This window comes from Notolabrus celidotus, chromosome 9 (assembly GCF_009762535.1).
Source record: "Notolabrus celidotus isolate fNotCel1 chromosome 9, fNotCel1.pri, whole genome shotgun sequence".
Classification (NCBI taxonomy): Eukaryota; Metazoa; Chordata; class Actinopteri; order Labriformes; family Labridae; genus Notolabrus; species Notolabrus celidotus.
Genome location: NC_048280.1, coordinates 27,993,290 through 28,021,263, shown reverse-complemented (window position 1 = coordinate 28,021,263; position 27,974 = coordinate 27,993,290). Strand labels below are relative to the sequence as shown.

At 38.5% G+C, this 27,974-nt stretch overlaps 4 protein-coding genes across 4 annotated transcripts; 2 read left to right on the top strand and 2 right to left on the bottom strand.

The window, feature by feature from the left end:
* Positions 1-16: 16 nt before the first annotated feature.
* On the bottom strand, positions 17-2,787 carry pop5 (POP5 homolog, ribonuclease P/MRP subunit). Its single transcript, XM_034692966.1, has 5 exons — positions 2,657-2,787; positions 2,440-2,582; positions 1,230-1,379; positions 1,051-1,134; positions 17-803 (listed from the first exon to the last, which is right to left on the bottom strand). Exons 1-5 carry the CDS (start codon positions 2,674-2,676, stop codon positions 697-699), a joined length of 504 nt encoding a protein of 167 aa, XP_034548857.1. The 5' UTR covers positions 2,677-2,787; the 3' UTR covers positions 17-696.
* A 1,501-nt stretch (positions 2,788-4,288) lies between these two features.
* On the top strand, positions 4,289-10,033 carry unc119.1 (unc-119 homolog 1). The gene is made up of 5 exons (XM_034692054.1): positions 4,289-4,667; positions 7,227-7,340; positions 7,679-7,787; positions 8,731-8,903; positions 9,012-10,033. The coding sequence occupies exons 1-5, from the start codon at positions 4,424-4,426 to the stop codon at positions 9,122-9,124; spliced, it is 753 nt and encodes a 250-aa protein (XP_034547945.1). The 5' UTR covers positions 4,289-4,423; the 3' UTR covers positions 9,125-10,033.
* Positions 10,034-12,159: 2,126 nt separating this feature from the next.
* On the top strand, positions 12,160-14,628 carry c9h12orf43 (chromosome 9 C12orf43 homolog). Its single transcript, XM_034692794.1, has 6 exons — positions 12,160-12,319; positions 12,684-12,714; positions 13,567-13,665; positions 13,760-13,833; positions 13,937-14,024; positions 14,124-14,628. Exons 1-6 carry the CDS (start codon positions 12,202-12,204, stop codon positions 14,452-14,454), a joined length of 741 nt encoding a protein of 246 aa, XP_034548685.1. The 5' UTR covers positions 12,160-12,201; the 3' UTR covers positions 14,455-14,628.
* On the bottom strand, positions 14,623-22,411 carry hnf1a (HNF1 homeobox a). Its single transcript, XM_034692793.1, has 10 exons — positions 21,578-22,411; positions 20,382-20,581; positions 20,089-20,269; positions 18,362-18,561; positions 17,968-18,110; positions 17,736-17,877; positions 17,459-17,647; positions 17,269-17,384; positions 17,091-17,175; positions 14,623-15,121 (listed from the first exon to the last, which is right to left on the bottom strand). The coding sequence occupies exons 1-10, from the start codon at positions 21,871-21,873 to the stop codon at positions 14,994-14,996; spliced, it is 1,680 nt and encodes a 559-aa protein (XP_034548684.1). The 5' UTR covers positions 21,874-22,411; the 3' UTR covers positions 14,623-14,993.
* Positions 22,412-27,974: the final 5,563 nt, after the last annotated feature.

Below are 27,974 nucleotides of genomic sequence, written 5' to 3'. Positions count from 1 at the left end.
GACACAAAATTCCACATATTTTCTTCAAAATAGTAATTTAATATGTAAACTACAACAGATGGGATCAAAACATGGTACAAATACAAAAAAGTCATTTGAAAATAAAAAAACATCTTTCTTCAGGCTTAAGTCAGTCCCTCCATTTGCTTACAGCTCCCATGAGGGGCTTTGGTTTGTGGTATCGCTGTTCTTCCTCACGCTGATTTTATTCTTGACATGTATGAGAAGCGTGTTTTTTATACTCATCCACCATGGCAAAATTTTTCCAAAGGCTGTAACTTTGTACAATTAATCAATCATAATGTTGATGGTCTCATTTGATTATGTAGTCATAATGAGGTATCACTATTACATTTAGTTTGTTTCATGAACAACAAAATCCTTAAAGTAGCTTTAAAGGAAACTAAGGGATACCAATACAGTATCCGCATTCAATATCCGCTTTTTTACTGACCACCAGCAGGCCTCTCTGCAGCCCAAGTTATTGGTATTACAAAGTTTGACAATGTGCATGTGAGGAAGACATGTATACAGCTGGACAGATTTGTCAAACTTTGTGCACTTGTAGAACATCACTGGAGTTGGATTTCTAATTCTCCAAAAACAAAATGAATTTCCTTCTGTCAATCTCATGACACAATTTGGTCAGGAACACAAATCCTGAATGAACTCCACAGCTGCCTTTTTGCTGAGAAATCATTGCTCTTCATCTTCCTCACTGTCAGATTCTTCTACAAATTCTTCCCTTTTTCCTTCTGTGAGGCAGCATTTCAGAATTTCTTCACGAACATGTTTTTTTTCTTCTGTAAAGACAAAAAAGGAAAACAGAGAGGGAGACAGTCAATTTGCTTTTGCTTTTTCATACCCTTTTAAAGTTTTGTATCTAATGTTGCAGTCTCCAGTATACGATAGATTGTGATGGTAATATGAAAAAAGCCTGGTAAATGTATACAAACAGGGGTTTAATTCATGAAAAACACACAATCAAATCAAATCAAATAGATGGGTTCTGTCTGAAAAATACTTGACATATCTATATTATGTCCTTACCTTCATTTTTACATTTTGGAAGCATTCGATGAAGCTGCCGGGTGTTGTATCGGACCAGAAACTTCTGACATGTTCTAATGGTTCCTGGAAACCATTAAAATTATTGTTATTTTTTTATTATTACTTGAGTTTGTAGGACTGTCTGTTTACTTCTGAAATGGGAAATTGTTTATTCTTACCTCCTACATGCAAACAGTTGAGAAAACATTCGATTTTCTGCCCTCGTGTTTCTATGCAGGTGATGAAAGGTAATGCAGACCAGAGAAGTCTGTAAAACATTTTATGGAAACGCAGGAACACTATTCCTGTAAGAGCATTCAGATATTTCACTGAAACAGAAAAATAAAAACAAAGTCAATAGAATAGAAAGTTAAGTTCAGTTGCAGTAATAGGTGAAGGGAGAAAAATCATTGAAGATCCTGATTAGTGATTCTTTTCATGGTCAATCATCAATTAAGACATGATGGGCTAGGGAAAACTTGTTTCAAGGCTTATAAACAGGTATAAATACAGTTATTGAGCTATGTATTGAGCACTATACTTCTTCTCATGTGTTTTACAAGTGTGAAAAATTAAGAAATGTAGTTTACCTTGGTAAACCCATTCATGCTACATACAATTGACCAAATACCAGCTGCAAATATACTCTTTAGGCAATACATGTATTACATTTGCAAGTTAAAATCTTACATACAAATCACATTATCAATATCGTAATGCAACATTGTAAATTTTATACCAAGTAGAGATTAAATAATATCCAAATTTGTTTTCCAAAGAAATTTTACAATGCGTGAGACTTGAGAAAATCAGATTCTCCCTGAGAGATTCCTTCAGACCTTCCATAATATCTGGCAACCATTTTTGCATCATATAGATACCTTACATATTAAACCTGAAAATAAATGAACTACTGAGTTGTTGATTCTGGGTTTTTTTTCCCTCTCCTCTTCCTTTTTCTTTTCCACTCTGCTGTATTATTTCTCCACGTGTTAATACTTTTTCACAATTAATTGTATTATCTTGTCCATTTTGTCTCTTGTGGTGTGAATGAGTGTGATTGATTGCGTTGTTTAAGTTGGGAAGTTGTTTATTGTTGTGCATCTAAAATGTATCCTTTTCTTTTTTTCTGTATCCACCTCATAAACAGAAAAATTCAACAAAAATACTTGACAAAAAAAATGTTTTCCAATAGTTCACAACGTGAACATGTCATGAAAATGTTTTAATCTGACAGCCAGCATCAATAATCCAATGACCAGATCAAGGCAAACTTACTGACTACCTATATGCTTACATTTTGAATTTGACAGCAAAAATGTACCTGTTAAACTGTGTTCTTTATTAATGGTGATGTATAATTCGGATAAAATGTATATCAGAGCTAACCTGAGAATCTGATCCTGCAGAGAGCCGCCCCGTAGTCCCCATGCATACGAGCCACCGCTGCCTTCACTGCCACTGCCACAGCTCGGTCATCCAGCAGCAACAGGCGACTCCGGTCTGACACATTGACCTCACACAGCAAATACCTACAGGCAGATGAATCATAGTCAGTAACTTATAACTGACATCTAAACAGTTGTATACAAAGAGCACATTTTACCTTAACTTCACCCGCACCATCGTTGCTCTTCTTCTTCCGTGGGAACTTCCGTTAACAAAATTATACCCTGCCTGGAGAATTGTTCTGCTGCCCCCTGCTGGACAGTAATGGCGATGCTGGATGCACGTAACACTAGATACCGGGCAGCACGAAATTACCAGTCTATGGAAATTACGGATGATTTTTTTTTTTTACTTTATTGTGTCAATGTTCTGTATACATGATATACATTTCTTAGAGGTTCGAAGCTTTTTCCACAACACTTTTTTTTCTTTTTTTTGACATTGTGACCCTCCACCCATACAAAATTGGAAAGTAAATTATATAGAAATGTAAAATAAATACAAAAGGAAAAGAAAGAAAAAAGATAATTATCATTTTAAAAAAAAATATAGAAACAAAGGTTATATAAAGATAATCAAAACTCAAATTTGAAAATATATAAATTCATATATAAATAACCCAAAGGAATAAAATAAAGATACACACACACACACATATATATATATATATATATATATATATATATATATACATATATATATATATATATACATAGAGACACACATACATACATACACATACACATATAGTACACATACATATGCATATATATACATACATGTACAAACACAAACACATACACATACATACATACATACATACATACATACATACATACATACATACATACATACATACATACATACATACATACATACATACATACATACATACATACATACATACATATAAGGGGCATAAGCTTCAACATTTTCTTTTTTACAGGCACATAACTTTATATTCATTGAAATCCTGTCCTTGCTTTGATAGGTACCCATCTTTTTTCAAACAGCTTTTCATTTTTATTTATGCTATAGGTTACTTTTTCCATTGAGTAAAAGTTCTCTACTGTTCCTAACCACTTGAATGCACTTGGAGATTCCTTTTTTTCCAGTTTCTTGTGACTTGCTTGAGTGCTGTTATTCTCAATACACAGAAGAGGTATAACTAATTTTTTTAGTCCTTTAGGACGTGTTCCCAGGAGTATATTTTGTTTTCCAACACTGCTCTTTTTGCCTAACATCTGTTCAATTTCGCTTATTGCTTCTGACCAATAACTTTGAATTTTTCTGCATGTCAAAAATATATGTGTGGTCTGCATTATTTTCCCCACATTCTCTCCAGCAAAAAAAAAGTCAGAATTCTTAGAAAAAGGTAAGAATTCTGAGTTTAAACTCAGAACTCTGAGAAAAAAAATTCAGAGTTCTGACTGTAATAAATAAAAATAAAAAAATTGACCCTAATTATTTTATTTTTTTCCAGTGGCCATAATCCTCTTCCGTACGGAATAGTTTTATATTCAGCAACATATCTATGTCACGCTATGTGAGGATATTTCCCTCAATTCAAATACATGGATTGCATTGAATCAACACATCCGAAAGGGCAAAAACAGGGATTAAAAATTACAGTTTTCAGGTTTAACGAAACAATGATTTTAGTCCGAACATTTTGATCCCGTTAAAAGTAAACACACACACCCAGCTGAAGAGGAAACGGGACGTCCTGAGCAGTAAAGCATTCATACCCCTTTGGTAACTATGACAATCCCCATCGTCCTTAGCCAATCACAAGCTTGCTTCTCCGTCCCCGATACACGTTTCACGCCATCTTGAAAATACACCCTCAGTTTGTGAAGTCGCTCACGAATTAAGATAAATTCAGAGGCACAGCAGCTTGGTATTAACTCCTTTAGTGGCCGGAATGAACGGCTCACGAAACAAAACGGCACCGACGTTTAAGAAGAGTCAGACGGACTCAGACCCCGGCTCAGAGACGACCCACAGAGACAGAAAGACTGGAGGAGGAGGAGGAGGAATGCTGAAGAAACTGAAGTCGAGGCGCAGTCAGACGGAGAAGTGGCCTGTGGTCACAGAGGATGAACTCCGGGCTTTGGGAGGAGATATTTCCCCGGACCATGTCCTGGGGCTCCGGGCTGTCACGGAGGGTAAGTAAGAGGAATGTTTTCTGGAGCTTTCTGTTACTCAAGTTGGTGAAATTACACCAACCATTATCCCCCATGCTGAATGTGGATGAGTGTAGTGACGACTTCTCAGATGAGTGCATGACAAAGTCCACACACACTGGTCCTAACTACGTTAGATTAGTGAAACTGCTACAGCAATAAGAGTAATTATATTCTGAGTTAATGATTTCACGTCTTTGGTGTTCGGAAAGATACCCAGGGGTGTACCCAGCAGTCTTCCCCACCCACCCTGTGTACTCTGGATCCTCTGTGGGTCCCCCAGTGTCTGACACTGCATTCATGATTTGGGATCTTTTCAGCACCTTAGAGCTCTACGGTGGCCCTGAAGGACAAAACAACTTTACAAAAAGATGAAACACTGTTACAAAGTTTGAGACAAATTTACATTTTAGAAAATCATTTTTACATTTTAGAAAACAAAATTACATCAGCAAAACACTTTTACCAAGACCAAAAGAAATTTACATTTAAGGAAACAAATTTACAAAAGATGAAACACTTTTACAAAGTTGGAGAGCGCAAAGTTTACCATTAAGTCTGACTCCTTTTAGCCTGACTCCGTTTAGCCCGAGGCTATGTGGTCTGAGGCCGTTTCATCTGAATTCTGACACATGATGAAGATTTTCCAGAGACATGAATGGTGCCTTTTCATCTGAGGTCTGACACCTCTCTCTGAGAACCGAGGATATCCTAATATGTAAACCATGTCCATCTACGTTTGGATTCACCCCATCAAAACAAACTAAATGACCCCTCACTCAATCACTTCCGGATCACTTCCAGTATGGTACATTCCCTTTCCTTAAAAATGAAATGTTAATTTGTTTCAGAAATGGTAAAAGTGTTCCATTGTTTGTAAAATTGTCTCCAACTTTTTAAAAGCGTTTCATCTTTTGTAAATTTGTTTTGTCCTTAAGGGCCCCCGTAGAGATCCCATACGGCTACAACAGTATCATAAAAGTACAAATCAATTTAACAACACACATACCACATATGCACACACAGAAATACACACACTAAAGCACTTAGCCCAAAACTAATGAAATATGTGAAATTGCTTTAAAGATTAAACAGGACAATTAAAATGCTGTCACTATTGCAGCCATATTTTAATCTCCCAACACTTACAGGTAGGTCATCTTAATATGAGCTTTATTTGGTCACTGCAGTACTTCAGAGTGAGATATGTGGCTCTGAAATATCAGTGTCTTCATGCAGTGAAAGTGTGTAAGGTGCTATTTAGAGCTTATTTCACTTTTACCTGATGCTGTTTCTAAATCTAGCTGATAGGGGTTGAGCTTTGCACTGAGGAACAAGGGGTTAAAAGATGCTAAAAATAAGTTGTATAGAACCAAGGGAGGATGCAGAGCTAGGTGATGATGACTGTTGGATTTATGGCAAAAACTCTTAAACGTTATTACATTAAATATCTTAATTTGATCCCCATTAAGGCTGAAACTGAGTCAGAATTATGTCAGACAAATCAGCTCTTCAATGCTTAGTAATCTTGACTTTTTACTGCCTTAGTTTTAGGTCAGAGATTTCAAAAGGGGAAAGAAAACATTTCAAACCTATTTGTAAGTGTTTTAAGTCATACAACCAAAAAAGTGTTAAGATCTTTCTCTCCTTTATCAACCACATGAAGGATTCCAGTCATCACGGGATGTTAAGTTATTTCAGAAACAAAGTGAGCCAATGTTAGGTCTGCTTAGCTTGCAGCTCTCAAGGCCCCAGGTAGGAGCATCGTAGGGACACTGATTTCACCATGAAACGGTTTTATTCTGCTTCCTTACTAACAGTAAACATCTTGCCAGTTTGTTTAGACATAGTCGGACATTGATAGAACTGTACAAAATCTACAGATGTACAGAGTGTGACCTTTGAAAGGCCGGCCTTACGTTAAAACCTGCCATTTTCAGCACAGCTACAACATGAACTGCAGATACTCAAGTGACGAACTGTGAGCTCACTTGGGATCCCTAAGATGTAAGGGTCAGCTCTCGATGTGCTGTGTGTAAAATATAATTATGAGTATATCTTTAAGCAAATCATTTAGATCATTTTTTTCTCCAGGAGTTGTCATGGCCTTCCACTCCAGAAGTATTTGTCTGAGTCAGACTTCAGGGTCCGTCATCAGACACCCAGTCTGCCACAGAAGCAGCCAATTCTTAAGCCTCCCATTGTCTCTGTCGTTTTCCCGGACCAGACAACAATAGCCGAACTTCCCTTCTCTCTCACTACACTCAGTTGAAAAGCTTGGAGCCTGGACTACAGCATTACTCACCACTACTGCAAGGTGCAGCAGCCAGAAAACAGATACTGAAACCCTAGCTGCTCATGGAGTCTCTCTTAGCTTGTTAGGCCCTTGTGCTCCAAACTATTTTCAGACAGAATTCATCATTATACTAGCTCTCTGTGAAGTCGGACAGAGGGACCTCTGTTTGTAAACTGGCTGCCAGATAACAGGGCTCACCTCTTTAACATTTGTCTAAACAATTCAACTGTTGTCTCACATTCCAGACTATCTTTGCAAACCTGAAGACAACATCTACAACGTTGACTTTACACGTTTCAAAATCAGAGATCTGGAGACGGGAACGGTGCTGTTTGAGATTGCCAAACCTCCTCAAAGCGGTAAGTGTCCATTAACTATTTGACCCTAATTATACACTACACTAAACATGCAACTATACACAACACTTTTTGTTTTAAGGGAGTTTTTTTTTTTAATCGAACTAGCGTGTTGTCTTCCAAAGCCAAAGTTCTGTAAACTTAGTAATAACCAGCTTTTTAAGTACACATCTTTAAGCCTCATTGTCTTTATTGATGCACTGACCTGATTCATTTGGCATTGCTGTTACGATCTATAGTATCACTGTAGTCGATTTTATCACAGATTTTTTTTTAAATTTGGTGAGCGATATTTTAAACTTTTCCTGCCATGAGGGGAGCTCAACATGTTTTCTGTTTAGGTTCTGTGGAGGGTGAAGATGACGCTGGAGACGTAGACACCAATGCAGGGCGCTTTGTGCGATATCAGTTTACACCAGCCTTCCTAAAACTGTGTACTGTTGGTGCCACGTAAGTAAATAAAACACAACTTTCTGAAAAAACTCACTCAAGCAAAATCTGTGTTCTTGCTAAAGGTGGAGCAAATTTTTACCTTGTTTTACTTGCATAAATTGTACCTCTATTCAGATAGGTCTGAAAACCATCACTGTCTTGCTTCAGTCTTTACATCACGATGCACAGAGCTTGGCTGTTTCACCACCCTTCCCAGGAACTATGTCTGGATTAACTCTTATGAGCTATAGAAGCAGACGACATCATCAGCGTAGAAATAAGCTATTTCTATATAGTCATTTTTCATATCTGAAACTGCTGCCTGGGGTTGGTGTCAACAAAGTAAGTGGAGTCTCTGTTTAAAGAGTGATGCTGTTCCATAGCTCCATGCCCCGAGAGGCACCATGTGTGCTCATCTGTGGGTACAGATCTCTAAACCATGCGCACAGTTTGCGAACCTTACATTTGACGTGTTTCTATCGCTCGCTGTCATTGTTTTGAAGCGAATCTTGCACTCAGCCTTGTCAAGATATGCTGGCTGTCCTCTTGTTATTTGGTATAGTGAAGCGGTATTTCTTTGTTCGCAAGGGGCACCAAAATTAGCACTAACCAAAGGTTTGTCACAGGAGCTTTGAGCATCCATTTTGAACAGATCTTGCACTTTTCTTGTACTTTTAATGTGAACATTTGTAGACCAAGTTCATATTAACCATATCTGATGAACTCTCAGGACATCAGGAGAAAAGTTAGGCCTTTGCCACACAGCGCCAGACAAATGTCTCACTCCTTCTTGAATGAAAAATGTACCCATCGAAATAAGCATCTATTTGTATATTTGCACCAACTCTGAATTTACATTAATTGTCTTTACCATGTTCTGACCACAACCCAAGAGTTAACTTGTTATATGACTCTTTTTGTAATTACAGCTGAATTTGAAATTTTGCCTTCTTTGTTTCAGTGTGGAGTTCACGGTAGGCGACCGACCCATTAACAGCTTTCGTATGATTGAGAGGCATTACTTCCAGGGACGCCTTCTCAAGAACTTTGACTTCGACTTTGGTTTTTGCATCCCTAACAGCCGCAACACATGTGAACACATTTATGAGTTTCCACAGCTTTCAGACGACCTCAGTAAGTTCTGGCCTCCGTTCTTTTACAATTTAACGCAATAATCCATAACTGAATTGTGTTTTTTTTAATGTTCCGCCTGCTCTTCCTTCCCTTTTTTTCTCCTCCCAGTTCGCCTAATGGTGGCACACCCTTACGAGACCAGATCAGACAGTTTCTACTTTGTGGACAACAAACTCATCATGCACAATAAGGCAGACTATGCCTACGACGGTGGTTTGTAATACCTGAGAGGAGACATGTGTGCAATACTTCCCAGAGGATTGATTTCATGGATCACAACCACCCAGAAGCTTCTCTTTGGGGACAGAAAGTATTCCCACAAACGTTACACATTCTTCAGATTCATTGGACCACATCTGCCTTCATATGAAATCATGGATCCATTCATCTGTACCTCATTGGAGCTCAGTTTCTGTGACTCTGAGGAATTTTCTGTCAAAAATGTCTCTGTTAAATCTGACTGAAACTTTTTGGATCTGTCTTCAGGTTTGTCATTTGTTTCATGTTACTGCTTGAACGCTTTTGCCTTAAATATCTCTGCTGGAAAGGGAAACTTTGAGTTACAGATTGATGAGAATATAAGTTACCTTACTTAAGCACATAGTTTTTTTCTGGTATTGTTTGAACTACCTTTTGCAACTGACAATTTCCTGCATGGAAAAGCGAGCTTAACTAGACAGTTTACAGTATTGTTAGCCCTAGATGATCATGTAGCACTAGATGTCATTGAGTTTCATCTTTAATAACTTTATTATATCTGTTGTAGATCTTTGTGGTTGTTCATGTCACATGTATAAGTTTGTTGTCAACATAACGTTGGCTGATCTGGTCTTTTGTAAGACGTCTTTTCAAACAAACAGCTTGAGCTTATTGACAATGTCAGGTGTCATTCCAATTGAACTTTTTCTTGTTTGTAGTATTTTGTGCCCTTATCCTGGAGTCTTTGTTCTTTTGAACTGCAACATAAACATGAAACGGACTACAAGAAGCAGAATTTTAAGTGACTGATCTTTCCTACACATGGTTATTTAATCCTTGAAGTCTGTCTTCCTGATTATTCGTCACATCATCACTGTGAATCTCACTTTTTGGACAGAATGGTTTACTTATAAATGTGCTGGCTAAACTTATCTTTTGCTGCTCTGCTCTCAGGTTTTTATTCTACCAATGAAATTCCACAATAGCATATGACGCAGCAGCACAAAGTGATGTCTCTTGTTATTTGATCTATTTTAAATGAGGCAGTAGGTGAGACGGACCTTTTCCTTAATCTTTGTCTATTCATAGAAGCCCTGTTTTAAGGACAGTACTGCTGGCTTTGCATACAAATGTGTAGCATTTTAAATCTACATAGATTCCCAGTCTATACAAAGTACTCCGGAACAATCTACCCCGAGTTTGCCCTGAATTGTCTTTCTTCAGTAAAGCTTGTATATTGTTTTTTTCACTTGAGATGATTTGATCATGTGGTCAGGCTCTTGTGCTGTTTGTTGTTTCCATGGACTGACTAACAGACAGGTGTTTCTGAAAGGTTGGAAGGCCCTTATAGGATTGAGCACACTGACAGTGAGAGTTTGGAAGTGGTCCTGGCTCTCAAAGTCATTTCCAGTCTGATTATCTGATTTGATGGTTCCTTAAAGGTAAACAAAAGCTAGCCTTTGGCTTAAAGGCACAAGTGGTTCTAAAACCTTAGAAATGGCCAGTAGTACTTCAACAATATCGCATTAATACACAAATACACCTGGGCTTCCCTTACTGTACATTATAAAACCAAATCAATGTGCCTTGGGTACAAGTAATCTTGTTTACTTCATCCACCTGTGAGCCGATGGGTAAAACATTCTACATTTCTCTCTGGTCCATACATTCTGTTACAACTGACTCATTATCAGCGTTTTGTAATACTACATTATCTACAATGAGGACTTTTTCAAAGCATGTCATTTCAAACACATTATTATTTATTGCTCTAAAAATAACTTGACAGTTTTAAGGATTTTTGAAAGTGTTATATTTGTTTTTTTAATAAACCTCAATAATTGTGAAGTCAGGCACAAACTTGCACCTCTGTAGCCTTTGCCCTTTGACCCAATACAACCTCAGTTTTTACAGTAGAGCTCCATGGACATAATAGGATTTAATGCTGCATTATTTTGCCGTACAAGTTTAGTTTTAGTCTGTTTGGTTTTTGTTTTTGTAGTCTAATAACCTAATTGTAATAAATCTGCACAGAAAAAAACATGACTGACCCCAAAGAAGGTTAAAATGTTGAATCCATTCTGTTAACTGTCGCTTTGGATAAAAGCGTCTGCTAAATGACGTTGTAACTTTGGAATATTGTATCATTGACTCCTCTTTTTGTACTGGCTGATTTTGCAAATTATACTTTCATGTTGTACTTGTTTTATTGTAAATAAAAATGGATGACTGCAAAACAAATGATGACACATTGCACCTGCCAAATAGTTTATCTGCACCTTTTAGGGGAGCTTTTCTATTATCCGGCTAGCAACACAAGCTGATCATTGATTTGTAGCTTAGCAAGCAATCAGAAATGTGGCCTGCACTCTTACACAATCCTACCTCAAGAAAATATATTGAAAATTTTGCTGTCACACATTCCTGGACAGCTGTTGCAATCAAACATTTTGACATGCCATGAATATGGCCCCAGTTTTTTCTCAGCTACATCCTCCCTGCCATCTTCTTGAATCAAAACTACTGGCTATGACAGTATAACTGCATAGGATAATTGCCAAAACCGGACTTCTTATGTAAGTACAGTGAGATTTTGACTGAAATTATAAGTAAATAGATAGATTGATCCTCCATTGGAGGAAATTTGTTTGTTCCAGCAGCTAACAACACGGGACAGTAGAATTCAGCAATGCTTACATAGTTTGAAAAATAAAAATAAGAATTTGAATACAATAAATAAAATAATAATAATAATAATAACAGTAATAATGATAAGGTGAATATGAAATTAAATAACAAAATATTGTAAATATAAGAGATATATACACTATGTACACTTCTATCTTATGAATTGATAGTAAGGCATGTTGTGTTATTGCACGGATAAAGCTGCTTCTTTTTTAACTTTAGGTCTTCAACATTTTGTTTCTCAACAGACTGTTAGGAAATAAAGCACATATTTGATTTTCAAAAAAGCAATTTTCTTCTTTTTTGACTATGAATGAGTTGTATGTCTACCAAGTTTCCCCATGACCAATGTACTACATTACCCAGAAGCCTCGGCTCAAAACACAACAGTCGCCCCGCACATGTTTTCATCATGGCGGCCCCCATCAGAAAGATGGTTGGTGTGTCTGACGACTCCAGCAGCAGTGACGACGAGGTGCTGAGGAGATGCCAGGAGGCTGTTTGGGAGGCTAAAGTTAACAAGAAGAAAGGTGAAAGTTTTTCTGTCATGATAGTGATTCTGTACGAAGTGAACATTTCTGCACAGATTCTCGAACTCTAGTAGCAGCGAGATGTTAGCATGACGGGAGGTGCACCAATAATGCTCCTTTTTCACACACCGAGGTATTGATGGTTTCTAAACGTAAAGTTACAGATGTCTCAAATACTTATTTACTTATTGACGGGTCGGATTTACTCATTGGGCATAATACTGAGCTGCTCTAAACTCTTACTGTGTGCTTGTTCAAACTTGTGTGCTTTTCAGTCCTCCCAGACTAATACACACAGTTTTACATAAAATGCATTTAACCTGTTCATGAGACATGTTCTTTTCTTTGCTTCATTTTGTTGTAGATGGAGACAACATAGTACCACAGTCAAAGCGGTAAGACATCTCAATATACCTGCCAACTTTATAGAAAATAGCAACTGTGTAAAACAGCATCTGTATCATAGAGTAAAAAGTACAATACTTTGATTTTCAGCTTCCTATGATAAGGGAGATTTGATAGCACACAGATATCAATTATAAAACGCAGCTGCCAGACTCCTCAAACACACCAATAAAAGGGAACACATCACACCAATTTTGGCCCCTCTTCACTGGTTGCCTGTGGGTTTCAGAATTCATTTTAAGATTTTAACACTCACTTTTAAAGTAATAAATGGACTGGCCCCTGAGTACCTAAGCGAATGCCCTAAAATGTATGTCTCCAACTGCTGCTTGAGATCCTCCGGCGGGTCCCTCTTGGAACTTCCAAGGGCAAAGTTAAAAACCAGAGGTGACCGGGCTTTTGCAGTCAGGGCCCCGTCACTCTAGAATTACCTGGCAGAGGAGAATAGGCAAGCCACATCCTTGTCCTCTTTTAAATCTCTTTTAAAAACACACTTTTTAAAATGTGCTTTTACTTCTTAACTCACCACTGACTTTTAATTTCTGCTTGGTTTTTATTATTGTCTTTTACTTAACTCATTTTAGCTCTCCTTACCTTTGTCATGTGCTTTTGTGTTTTATCTCGCTATGTCTTGCACTCTGTAAACATGTTTTTAAAAGGTGCTATATAAATAAAATGTATTATTATTATTATTATTATTATTATTATTATTATTATTATATTATTATGTTTAATTAATATATGTGAAAAAAAAATACTGGATAGGCTATGATACAACCTCTCAATTTGATTCATTGTGTCAGAATGAAAATAAGTGTTGGTTTTCTTTTTATGTGCTTCAGTGTTGTTGTTGCCGAACATGAACATGATGGAAACGAGCTCCAGGTCACAAAAGGGTTTCAAACACACGTAGCTAAAAAGTTGGGGAATTATCTTGACAAGTGAGTAGTTTTTTGGAAATATAACTTTATGTATCCAATTTGTACAGAAAAATATTTTTTTATGCCCGACTTATAAAATACCTGATTTTGTCAGCTGTATAACAGAAATGCAGACTGAAAATTCAACCCGTGTTGACTCTGCAAAAAGTGAGGATGATGATGATGAAGGTAAACTATTTTGATCAGGGTATTTTCTGCTTTTTTTGGGACTCTGTTATCTTAAATTGTATGCCTATCCACCTGTTTATTTCTTTATATTTTCCATTCGTAGGATTTCGTCTGTTTTCTTCATCAGTCCCGGGACAAAAAGCTGAGGATCCTCCAGCACCTGTGAGGCGTCGGCCTGTACCCAGTTCAAGGTTTTTAATGTTTTGTGTAATCTTTTGAAAAACACAAAACTAACACACACCCTCTTGGTTTTCTCATTTACACACTAAACATTTCTCTGTTGGTCATAGTGACAGTGACAGTGAAATGGAAATGAAGCTGAAGGAGGCAGCAGTGTCCATCAAAGACCTCTTACCCTCGTTGTCCTTGCCTTCCACGGGCCAAGCTCCCTCTGCAGAGACTCCCTGCTCAGAAAAAGTAAAGAAAAAGAAAAAGAAGAAAGCAACAGAGGAAGAAGAGAACCATGTTGTTAAGAAGAAAAAAAAGAGGATCCCGAATCAAGAAGACAGTGACTCTGTAGCCTCTCTTCTGAATGCTCAAAACAATGGTGAACAGGAACACACAGAAGTACAGGTGAAACGGAAAAAGAAAAAGAAGAAAGAATTAAACATGACGGACTGAAGATCTCAGGACCTGGAACACATTTTTAGCTTTTTTGTCGGTTGTCCAGTCTGCCACTTGAAATAATAGAACAGTTGTATATTTTACATAATTTTGTATAAAAGATGCAGCAAGTACATCAAACTGTATCAAGAGGAGTTTTTCAATAAAAATCTTCAATGCTTGTTGTTGAAATAGACTGTACTTTATGAAAGATACACATCCAGAATGTGAAAAGCATTTCCAGGCAGTGACATAAAAAATAAGGGTAACATGTAGTACAAGTTTCAATTTAGTATACAACTTTTGGATATGACTCAACATTGTAATAAAATACATTCTGGTGTTGATTTATAGATGATTGTTTTATCAAAGTGAATCTTCTCTCATGTTGATCGTTGTTCGCATTGCAGTGGTTTCAGAAGGTCTTTGATACATCAAAGCTGAGTCCTCTCTGAGACTCCCAAGTTTTTCTGGAAGTTTACACGAGAGGTAGCTGTCTATCCCAAGTACAGTCACTCCAGCTGATAGAAGCCGGAAACTGTGCAGACAGAGCCTTTCTACTGTGCGGTAGACACCATTTGTGAAGGAATATATGAGATGTCTGTTGGTGAAGGTGAGAGCAGATGAGACTGATGACTATCTGTTGACTGAGAGGTTGGATACAGCTCGAGGCTCTCAGAAGAAGCTGTCATAAACAAAATTGAAAGATGTTAAAAAGACTTGCACGTGACCATACACTCAATTTTTTTTTATCACATGTAGTAGCCTAGATAGATTTCTTGGCTTTAGTGGTGAACACTTAATTATAATTGTCATGAATTTAGTGTGCCTTTGGGTTTCTTCACAAGGTGTTGAATTTAGGGATGTTATAGGATAAATAGTCTTAGACTCAGTTGACACAATTTCTGTTCAACCAAGCTGAGGGATTAGAAATATACATATTTAATTTTTCTTCTAGTTTTGTTTAGTTTTTTGCTGATCTTCTGCACCGTCATCAAATGTGGTAAGTGGCTGTTGTGCACTTGTAAGGTAGTTTTACATTCATTTTTCAACTCCAAATCACGAATTTGGGCTTTTATGTGTCATGCAGTTTAAATACCTCACTCAAATGATTATTTATGCATACAGGGTAAAACACTTTGTTAACCAGAGTTTTAAAAAATGCACCTTTTGCTGTGAATATCTAAGCTAAAGCTAACAAATCTAGTGACAGGAACTGTTTAGCTTGGATTAGCTTACAGTATATTAGCATTAGTATTGAGAACAGGGGTAACAGGTGTCATAGCCCAGTCCAAATTGAACCTGGCTGTTATTTCCTTCATAAGCAAAACCTTTTTTATTTAATGTGTACAGATATGGAAGTATAACTACAACAATTTGTGGACCAATGGGTAGTTATGTGGTTAAATATTTCTCTGCTGGAAGAAGTAACTTCTCAAAGTCACGTGATTGCTTACTTTGGAATTACACGGAAACACTTTCAAAACAGTAAACTTTTGAAGCGTTTTGCCATTCACTGACTTGAGGTAGCCGAGCAGCTACAGCGTATCTAACTAAAGACTATTGATGAATCATTTTCTTAGCTTTAAAGCTGCTGTTGGTAGGAATGGTGTAAAAATCGATACTTTTTTTCTGCTGGGTTTGGAGAAAAGGTCATAATAGCAATCGGTAGTCATCGGTAAGTGGAGTAATTTGAGACGATTGCGAAATCTATGCATTTTCCAATGCCTTTGTATCAAGCAATGTTATTATTCCCCTCATTCCCGTTATGAAGGACCAATCATAGCTAATCTCCAAGGCAAGACGTGCTGGTACTGAGGTGCAAGCTAAAACAGACGACATCGACCTGTCCTTCCACCCACCATTGTGGGGAATGGAAGATCTATCTACGATAAGGTGGACAAGCTAACCAAGCACCAGAGTAGCATCATGCTAACAGAGCTAACACCGGACACGAACGCCACATTGGAAGGATTACACCTGCTGTGGCGGACAGGATACAGGAGAGCAAGACTGAACACAATGGGGAAGAAGGCCAGCTCAGTCCTGGACCCTGTGGAGGTGGTGGCTGACAGGAGAATTATGGCCAAGCTGTTGTCTTTGATGAACTTTTTTTTTATATATATATATTCTTGTTGAAATTATTCTTTTTGTTTGCTGCTGTAACTCCATGAATTTCCCCATTGTGGGACGAATAAAGGAGTATCTTATCTTATCTTATCTTATCCTCTCTCCTGATTGGTTAAGAATGGCCCCTACTACGTCCTCTGATTGCTTATGAGTCCGGCACTATCATGACTGCACACACCGATCTGTGTTGGGGGGTTAAGAGGAAATCTGGTTGGGAGGGACGAACCATGACAAAGTCCCTCTCTCTGAACAGATGTTTACTCTGAGACTACCAACAGCAGCTTTAAGTGCAAAAAAACTAAATTTAGAAGATTCATATAATGCAAGTTAATCTAACCAGAGACAGCATGGATGATTTCAGTGCTTAGAAGCAGCTCACACATGCATTTGTATTTAATGTGTGTACTTGAAATAGTCAAACATCTCTTGAAGATAGGATAATTACAGACAAGTCATAACTTCACCCCAAAACAAAAGAATATTGTAGATGTGAAGGGATGAACCTGTGATTGTCAAATGCCTACCTGGCACAGGTGTGTGTGGCTGCAGGTGCAGAGAGTCTTCTTGTAAGGGCGGGTCAGTCTGTTCCTCAGGATCTGCAGTTAGAATCTACCAAAAACACATATGAAGCACAGTTTGTTTTTCTAACCAAAGTAAGCTAAATTGTTTTGAACAGATCAAAAACCAATCGGACACAGTTACCTGTCTGACAGCAGCCAGGCTGGTCAGCGTCCCAAGGCTGTTGCTGTCGGTGATGACCATGGCCTGAGGCAGCAGACTGGATGGATGGTACTGTGGCGAGTCAGACTTGTTGTACACTGTAATAACAGACTTATTAATATTTAATCTAGATTCATGTTAAACTTGTGTCACTTTGTGTCTGCAGTCTTACTGTGACATGGCAGCTGTGCCATTGTTGCCATGAAGGGACTGGCACCCATGTGACTGTGGAGCTGCTGTGATAATTGCTGCTGTGGCGAGCCGTGGAGCTGCTGTTGGAATGAGATGGGCTGTAGAGTTGTGAAACCGGCGCCGACATTGTTGATAACAGGCACGGTCTGAGGCTGCGCAGAAGCTAAACCTGTAAATCAATCAGCAAAGATGTAGTTCTTCATATTTTCTTGTCAAACTTTGTCATTATAGACAGGACTATAGAGAGCTAAGGTTACCAATGAGAAGCGAGGATTCTCCTAGGCTCATGACGCTAGGCAGGGAGGCCATGATGAGGCTCTGTGAGGATGCCGGGGAGGCAGAAAAACTGTGCAGCGAGGTCAGAGTGCTAACAGGGGGCAGTGGTCCACTGCTGGACACCTGAGACCAGAGGACAAAAAGCTCATGATGTCTTAAGTGCATGAGACAGTCCAATTTATAAACCAGTGTCGTATCATGAGATACTCTCACCTGTTTGGGGGTGTGTGTCTCAAGGAGTGTGTGGCTGGGCTCCAGTTGGACAGGGCTGATCACAAGACGTCCCACTCTCTCCCTTTCACTGCTTCTACCTAAGATCACGGTGTCACACATGATCTGATGGCTGTACTTAACACCTGGAAAATTAGAAGAATCAGATCCCACATCTCTTATACATGGATCATATTTTAGACATGTATCATGATGTCAATGAGAAGTCAGAGCATCAGGAACAGAACATGTGCAGTCATGTCTACAAAAAGTGTGCAGATTATTTCTTTTACATCAAAGGAAAGTCCAAAGATCCTGCACAGTCAAGTTTAGTTTAGTCTCAACAGAGAGTTTTGATTTCACTTTTAAGCTTTCCTTAGGACTGTAAGGGTATTACCATGCTCAGGACTTGGTGGCAGGTTGGGGTGAGAGGACACAGATTGGTTTGCATAAGGTGTGTCGAGGGCCAGTTTGTGTCTGAAGGCCTCCTCTTTGCGGCGGTTGGCAAACCAGTTGTAAACCCGCACCTCGGTGACGAGATTTGAGCCCAGGCCAGCCAGCTGTGAGGGAGACACCCCCCTCTGCAGACATTCTGCTCTGAGTTTGAGGAAGAGGACATGCATCTGTTTCATATGGATTTACATTTTGCGAGCATATTACTTTCCAGAGGTTACCTTAAAACACTTTTTTTTAAATTGTCTTATTGGCATTTTTGCCTTTATGACAGGACATGGGAGTAGAGAGTGAGGGAAGACATGCAGCACATGGTTGCGGCTTGGAATTGACCTCTGCGACGAGGGCCACAGCCTCCGTATGTGGGGCGCCCATACCGCTAAGCCACCTGCGCCCCTAAAACATTATTTTTCACCAATGATTTTAGAGTTGCTCTCAAAACTTTTTGTAGTTTAACCAGTCAACTATGTCTAATGCTCTTTAGGTACTAGAATGTGCACCAAACAGACCAACAAGGGATACAGTTATTTTAGCATCATGTTGTTCAGCCTCTGCTTAAAAGGATTGTCAGTCTTGGATCAAATTTCAGATTAAAGTCAAGTGAGTTGCAAACGTGCATTCTAATCATTGTCAAGCAAACAGTTTATTTCCCTATTTACTAGATATAGTATGTCAGACTAAGAGGACAGGAACACTGACAGCTGATCAGAGGAGAGGAGAGGAGAGGAGAGGAGAGGAGAGGAGAGGAGAGGAGAGGAGAGGAGAGGAGAGGAGAGGAGAGGAGAGGAGAGGAGAGGAGAGGAGAGGAGAGGAGAGGAGGAAAAGAGGGAGAGCTTCCAACCCACCTCACGTAACAGCTGGAAGAAACAAGTATGTGCAGAGTCACTGTGACTGGCTTCTAACAAGTGAGCAAACCCTGATTTGTTGTTTCTTTCAGACCAGACAAGTTTTTAAAAAGAGAGGCAAAATAAATCAATCAATGTAATATCAGTAGTGCCATGCATCATGACATTTTGTAATTTATTCAAAAATCCAATGAATGAATGTTTCCTACTGTAGCTTGGCATTTTTGGAAACAGTGTTCCCTCTGACAGCGCTAGCATGCTTAAGTAGGTGATATTTACATGAGCAAGCATGAACTGGTTTTCTAGTTTTCTATATAAGCCCAGGAGTGCAAAAATGCTAATTACACATCACATACAATCAAGCTGAGACTGATGGGAATGCCATTGACTTTTAGGTGATTGATGATAAATGAAAGTATGAAAGAAAGTAGACCAGTAGTCAATAGATCATCAGAGTTATCCTCCTGGGGATAAATATATGTGATATTAAGAAGTTCTGAACTGATGAGTTACAGAAGAGTGAAACAATTTGTGTTATTTCTCTGTGCTTTTTGCTCTTGTTCAAATCAGATAGGCTCAAAAAATGAATTTATATATTTCAGGTCAACTACTCCCTATTGTTTGTTTCCTTAAATACATGTAGCTTATTTATTCATTAAGATTTATTTTATAGAATTAAAATAGATCAGATGACCGGTTCTTGGTTCCTTCCTTATTATACAAAGATGACCTCACTGATAGTTGGGTTGTGCTGACCAAACAAAGCAGTAAAATTTGATTTATTTTTTCTCATTCAGTTTTGTCCTGATCCCTCACTGTGTCTCACCTGTTGCATTCCTCCACTAACCCCTCTCTCTCCTCCTTGCTGGGGTTCTTCTGTCGCTCATAGGCATGGAAGAGGATCTGCAGGGATGCTGGACCCCATTTGAACCTGTTCCTCCGTCCTTTCCTATTTTCCTCTCTCTGCTCCTCTGCAGCTCCCAGCCCGTGTTTGGCGTTGGTAAATTCTGAAAGGTAATTTGATAGCATTTTATTTTTATTTTTGAGAGCTCCACATATTTGATGTATCTTAAAGCAGAAATTTAGTGTGTGCAGTTCCTCGGCTGCTTGTGTACTCACGCTGGCTGATCTCACACTGCTTCTTGACGTACCAGGTGTAGAGAGCGGCTCTCTTCTGGTTCTTCATGGGCGTGCCTTTGTTGAGGTGCTGTGAGAGGTGGGACTGGTTTAATCCGGTGGACTCCACCACCTCTCTCTGAGGGAGGTTATGCTGCTGCATATAGCTCTTCACCATTTTTGCAACATGCCAGGGGTCCCCTCTATTACACAAAGACACACTTTTTGTTTGTACTTTCCTACTTTTAATCTTTGTTTTTTATCTCATTTGAACTGACATCTATCCTTCTCTGTTCCTTAAAGTTAGACTTTCTTTGACATGCACAGTTAGTTCTATTAGACATAAAACATGGCTACTCAGAGAGAAGTTGAGGGAGCTTATTGACTGAAAGAGATAAGAGAAAGCACACAGGGGCAAAGTCCAGGCCATTGAGATCACTGGAGGGGAAAGAACTGTGAAAGGTTTATGAGGCCTAATTCAATGCTTCCTGACCGATGTGTTGGGAGCAGAAAAACATGCAACATCTCAAAAATCCTTGATTTTACTGCATTCATAGTCAGCACACAGATTTCCTTAAAGCAAAGAAATGAAAAAATATGTTTAATTATTGCTCAGCAAATGAAAACTTCTATAATGCTACAAATTAAACAAAGTGTTAACAGTGCAAAGTGAATCCAAATATTGGAAAACAGGCCTAAAACTCCCAGGTCAATACATCACTCATGCATTATGTAAACACAGCCTCACATGTCCAGCCTTGCTCCATTAATCTTCACCTATGCATGTAGCTTATTTATTAAGAAACGGCCACAGAATAATGATGGGGTCGGGTAATTAGTAACCAGCAAAGGAGGAACCCTCTTTAAATTCGCCTCAGAAGCCAGTTTGCAGAGAGAGAGAGACACGCAGGGACACAGGCGAAAGAGAGGTTTTGGTAGAGAGAAGGGGAATGAAGCTTAAGAAGAATAAAGGTAGAGAGGGGATGTTATCAGGTAAACTCTTTGGATACTTGGAGCGTTTCTGTGCGTTGCAGAGAAGGTAAAAGAGGAGAAATAGGGATCAGAAATACTCTCATTTGGCAAGTAAGTTTCTCTTTGGAGATAAAGACAAATTGCAGAGTGAGAATAACATTCAATAATTAAAGATTTAGGATTTTTTTTTTTTTTTTCTGCCGTGGAGCTTCTTTGGATCTACTCACTGCACTAGATGATCAACCTCAGCCCTCAATTTGGCCGCCTCCTCGGGGGGAAGCTTCTCCACCTCTCGGAATATGGGTGGTGAGAAATCCATTTCTCCCTCCTCGGAGCTCTCTCCATCCCCCCTCTCTACCCTCTCGACGCCAGCGCTCGTCCTTTCTCGCTCTAGCTCCCCCAAGGCCTGGACCAGGACATCCCGGGACATTCCAGATCCCAGCAGAGCCCAGATCAGCTGCTCCTGCAGGGCAGTCAGACGGCTCGGCCTCGACTTGGCCTTCTCTTCTATCCTCTCCTCCATAACTCTGATGGCTTACCTTGCTGCCGCCCTGCAAACAAACGTTGCTCTCGTGCACTTTCTCACTCAGTTGATAGCCAGACAGACTGCATTTAGCCTCCCTATTCTTTAGTCCCTCTTCAGCTTAAGCATTTACTTTCATTTTTCCTGTGTTGAATTTCCTCTCGATGTGTCCTGAGCTGCCTGGTTTTTGCTCTCCACCTGCTGTTTTGCAATCAAAGGTCAATTTTTCTTCTTTTTTTCCCCCTCCTGTTCACCCCCTCCTCCTTACATGCGTCCTGTGTACTTTGTCCCCTCTCCCTCCGTCCCTAACAGTGACTGAAGTGCAACTTAAAAACAATGCATTCAAGTGAGGGGATGTTACACTTAAATGGAGGGCTGCAGAGGCAACAGATCAGCTCTCAAAGTAAAGAAGAAGACAAGTAGAAAAATATCAGAGAGAGGTACTTCAGTGTAGATTTAAACATTTCTGGATTCAACTTGAAACAAACTTTGGGATGCACCAAAAGCTCCTCTAGCTATTTTATTTAAGTAACAGTTATTCCAGTTTAAACATTGAAGCATGATGCCTTAAATATCATAAAGGAAAAGATCTACATTAAATTAACAGAGCCAAAACAGAGTCTATACCTGAATGTGTCCACATGCCACTAGAGGGTGCTGTTGTTTCATGTATTCATCTGGATGTCCCACAGAGAGGATGTGTCCATGTGCCAAACTTGCTAATTGTTAGTGGCTAATATAAATATGCACTGTATCTATGTTTAATTACAAGTTTAAACACATGGTTATTGAACTATATGGGAACTAACATGTCCACACTGAGACTCCGGCTTTTGCATCGTTTTTAATAGATTTTCTCTTAAAATCCAATTTTAAAAATAGGATATTTTTGTAACTTACCTTTTTTTGAGGAACACAGTTGTTATGTATTGTGTGTGCCTGCAAGTTAATGAATATCTTTGTGTGAGATATATGATAACTGCAAGGGAAGAGGCACGCACTGAAGTAAATGTACAAACAGCACAATGTAAGATTGCTCAATAACAAGTACAAGTCCTGAATTTGTCATCAGACAGTAAAAAGTAGGTATAATATCAGCTACATTTCCTTTAAATAGCTCATTTATAGAGCACCTGTACATGCAAATAACAAATCATTATAACCAGCAATATGAAACCACATGGAAGATACAGAGGACCTCACTTTCTGAACAGTTTGCTTGGTCATATTATAAGTAACACAAACTTCAACTCATTCAAGAAACAAACCATACACTTTCTATTAGGTGAGTTAAGCAATACAACATGATACTGATTCCAATCCTGAGTTTAATCCATATTTACAAACACATACTCTCCCTACTTTATATACATATACATATATATATATATATTTCTTTTCCTTTCTTTTCACCATTTTTAAAAATATTAATCCCTCTTATTAACCCTTATGTTTTGTTTTTAGTTGCATCTAGATATTCTGTTCTACATTAATGCTTTGTTTTTGTGTTGATTGTTTTTATTAAGAGGGCCACTAGACAAGCCTGTTGAGTTTTTTTTTTGGCTCCTTCTGCTTATTACATGTCACTAAAGTTAGTGGTTAGTTTTATTATTGAATCGACCTGTTATATCTTGGCTCTTATTATTTAGTAGTATTTTTTTTTTCTTTTATATGTGCAATATAATAAATAGAAAATTTAAAATAAAAAAGTAAAAAAAAAGAACAGGCAAATGATTAAGACAAAATAATAACTGTAAAAACAGGGCAAATATAAAAAGCAAATAACTGAGAACCAATAATTAAATACAATGAAGCCACTGGTCAAGGTGGTCAAAAGGTCAGACAGTAGAAGTTAGTTTTAAGAAGAAATTTGAAAGTAGACACTAAGTTTGCCGTTCAAGTGGGGCCCTGCTAGAGGACTTCAGGCAGTGGTCAAGCTCCTAGTGTGTTAGCAGGCCAGAGTATAGTCTGGGGCCTTGCCATTCAAGGCTTTAAAAGCAAGCAGTAAAATCTTAAAACCATTTCTAAAACTCACAGTGAAGAGCAGCGAGGACTGGAGTTATATGATCGCTTTGTGTTCGCTTCTTTTGCTATGTGTGAAAAGCCTGGCAGCACAATTTCAATTGATTGCAGTCTTTGGATGTTGCATTTGCTGAAGCTGGAATAAATTGCATTACAGTAGTCAAGTCTGGAAAAAAACATTTTTTTTCCAAGTCATCCATGGAAAGGAAAGGCCTGATTTTAGTTCAATGTCTCAGCTGAGAAAAGCAGCACTGCATAACTTTGGTCACTTGAGTATCAAATGAAAGGTCAGAGTAAAAAAATACAAACATAAGATATGGCAACCAGACAGGAGGAGAGATTATTAATGTGGAACGAATCAGGTTCAGATGGGTGTAATGACAAAAACTTCAGATTTTTAATCATTCAGCTGTACATTTCAGTCATCCAGTTTTGGATATCAGTCATCAGACATGGCATAATGTGAGAGACATCAGTGGTGCCAGGCTTTTATCGGACTTAGAGCTGGGTGTCATCTGTGTAGCAGTGAAAGTCTGTTCCCTGCCATGGCAGGATTTTCCCCAGGGAAGCAAATTAACAGTAAATGAAAGGGGTCCCAAAATAGACCCTTGGAGGACCCCACAGGAGAGAGGACCACAAGGGGAACAGGCATTTCTAAGCAAGTATTACAAGTGAAGTACTTGTTTTACAGAAAAATGGCTCCTGTGATGGACAAATGATCGCAATCTGTTGTCTATTGTTGTTTTCACATGGCAGAGCAATGTGAAAATAGATTTTTGTCATGGCTACTTTGAGGGACATTTTATGCAGTAATGTCATCAATACGGCTGGTTCCCAGACTTTTTGAATGGTGTGGCCCATTCGGATTACTGATTTATGTGGAGATTAGATGGAGTATGAGTATAACAAATCTATCTCCACTGATCATATCCACTAACACATATTGAAGTATCTGACAGATGTTATATTCCTGTGTTTTTATTTTTTTATAACTTTAAAATAAAGTAACAAAGTGGCAACAAATACATTTGTAAGCTTCATTCTTGAATAATTTAAAATATGTTAATTTGCTTGATGTTTGCTGGTTTGCCATTCTTGATTAACTGATTCCTTTCCTATTTGTCCCATCAAATAGATGTGTGAAGTATTTTTCTTTTAAGTAAGTACCAACAAAAGACAATGTGTGTTATTAAAATACAAAGAAAGCTAACTGTTGCAACACAGCCCAAGCATCTGACTCTATCATAAATCCCTCTTCTGATAAGGCAACTAGCTAATCATAGTTAAGGATTTTGAGGTGACACCAGGAATGGCCAGTCAGATTTTAAAGAGGGTCAATGCTAACCCAGGCCACCCTCTGGACAAGCCCCTGACAGGAATACAAGAGATCCGGTATTGAGATTTGAGTGGTTGTGCAGTTTGAAGGAAAGTCTTTCTAAAAGTAATTCATCAGGTTTTGTAGAATCTATTTGTTTGTGAAATACAGGAGAATTTCACCTCATTGTACCTATTCCTCTGTATTGAAATGAGACTATCAAAGCTTAGAGCAGAGTTACTCCTAGCTGGAATCAGTGACATTTTAAAGACTTCAGGGCCCAAATTTAACTCTACTTTTCCAAAATAGTTAAGAACCTTGGAATTAACATTTAACAATGTTTTGATATTATAAGCCTTTCATTTGTTCATTGTGTACATTTTATTTTGATAGGACTTGCTGGGAAGTGAAGTACGGAGAATAGGAATTAATGTAGCCTAAAGTTGAAACATTTAATTCCCTGTAAGTACAGGGACCTCAAAACTGCTCATATGTACACATACAGTCATAAAGCAAATATAGTAATACTTTTCATCAATAGTAAAATTCATGTTTTCTCTGAGACTCAAACTATTTTTAATCTGGCTAAATTAATGGCCTACCATCCTTCCTTTATATGAGTGTTCTTTTGATCATAAGATACTTTTAAGCACTTTGCCATTTCTGACTGATTAATTCAATCCGGTTGTTGTTACCATTATGAGATTATGTAACAGTCATTTTGCACATCTGTCGAAATGTTTATCCATATGGTCTGTTACCACTCATCTGCAATAAAAATATATCATTCTTTCATTTTCATGTGTTTGAAGCAGTTCAAATCTCAGTGTAGTGTATATGCATTTGAGGCGTTTAGACTCAGGTTATAACTTATCTATAATTAACTTTATTCTTGAATGAATAGTGAGCACGTTTTGAATTTTCATTTACAATGACAAGGTTGAATCATGTTTTTTTTTATTCCCAAATCCAAGTTCTCTTAGTTTTTTCAATCCACTTGTTATTGTGAAGGAAAGTTGTGAGGAAGTCCAAGTTGTAAGTGGAGTGAAAAAGGAAAAAGGAAAGAGGGCAAACTGAATGGGAGGAAACCTTTGAGAGTTAATGTAGTCCTTTATCTTTTCTTTCCCTTTCAGTGTAAAACGCTCACTTTCTCTGCCTGGATCACCTTATACCATTCTCAGGTTCAGCCTATCAGCACCTTTTTGTGTGGAGCTCTTGTTACCCCACCCCACCCTTGGGAAGATGGCATTATACTGTATTTGGACGCGTAACAGAGCTCCCTCTATCTCCCTGAGACATGCCACTGACCTGTAATTAAGTCCCATTGTACTATTCAGAGAAAACTCCTCACCAAAACGGACAGAGGGCAATGTGTGCAGGTTTCCAGCAGCTCAGATACGGCTGTGACTAATGCTGCAGCACACAGGCTGGGTTTATCAAAATGGACCACATGCATTTTCCTTCTCCGGAGAACTCAAAGCTGTGTTGATTGGTAATGAGATACAATCCACACTGTCCATGTCTCATTAGTGAGCCATTGCTGTCTGTGTTCTCACCGCTAGCTCGCTCAGTGTCTCTGCCTCAGCCCAGTGTCCCCCATCCCCATCCAGACCATTCAACCCCATTGATCATGCATGCAGAAATTTAACACACCCCTTAATTCCTGTCCAAATAGCCCCTGTCCCACTTCCAGAGCTTCATCTGCTTGTCTGCAGAGGATAGAGACGGCCTGTGTGCACGCAGGGCACAAAATGACCACAAAGGGCCTCAAGAAAGGCAATCACAAATTTATACCAGTGTTAAAACATCCTGTATTACACACTTAAGTAGTAAGTCTGTAGCAGGGTAAGTTTTCTCTAAAGAAATGTGCTTATCTCTAGACTTCACGGCTCAAACTTTGCATCAAACTCTAAGCCTCTGGTAGGACAGTATCCATTTTGCACCCACTGTAAGTCAAAGCTGTCATTGTCTTTGAGCAGCTCAGGCTATTGATTGGCCTTCACGTTGGTTACCAGGTCACATGTTGAGTCAGTGTTGAGAAGATTAGCCGGAGCTGGCTTTGGTACTAATTAAATACTTAAACCCCCAGCAATGAATGAGCACACAAACCTTCTGTTTGAACACAGTGCGTGAGCTGGTTTGAAATATGGAAGGTGTGTTGAGACAGAAAAATAAACTTTTGATACTGAGAGCACAGATAAGAATAAAGTAGTTATAATCGATTGATCTGTCATTAGCTGAGGGAAACAAACTGAAAAATTTGCCTTTAGAGGAGTAGTATGGGAAAAAAGTGTAATGATGATTTGATAGTGTCAGAACAGTCTTATGAGTGAAAACACTCTGTGGTATATTTCTTTTTCCCTGGATTAAACTGATAGCAAAAGTTTCAAATTACATGACAGACAACTTTGAATGTAACCATACACCCATCAAATCTGATGCTAGTGATGTATGTATCTTAGCATCAACAAACAGACCATTTAAATGTATTATCGGCACTGTAAATTATGCCATTAACACTTTTCTTAACTTGGACAAAAAATGTGTCAAGTCACTTAAAGTTGGGGATAAACGGACCGGAAGTGTCAAAATGTTGCATTCAAAATAAAGGCATGTTCCTTAACAACAACAAAAAAAATCAAGAATGGGTAAAAGTAAAAACCTTGAATTTTAAATCAGAGATGTTAAATCAAGTATGAACTTCATAAAAAGAAGGTTTTGATGATACGGTCCGTTTTTTCATAGTATTTTTTGTAAGAGTAAA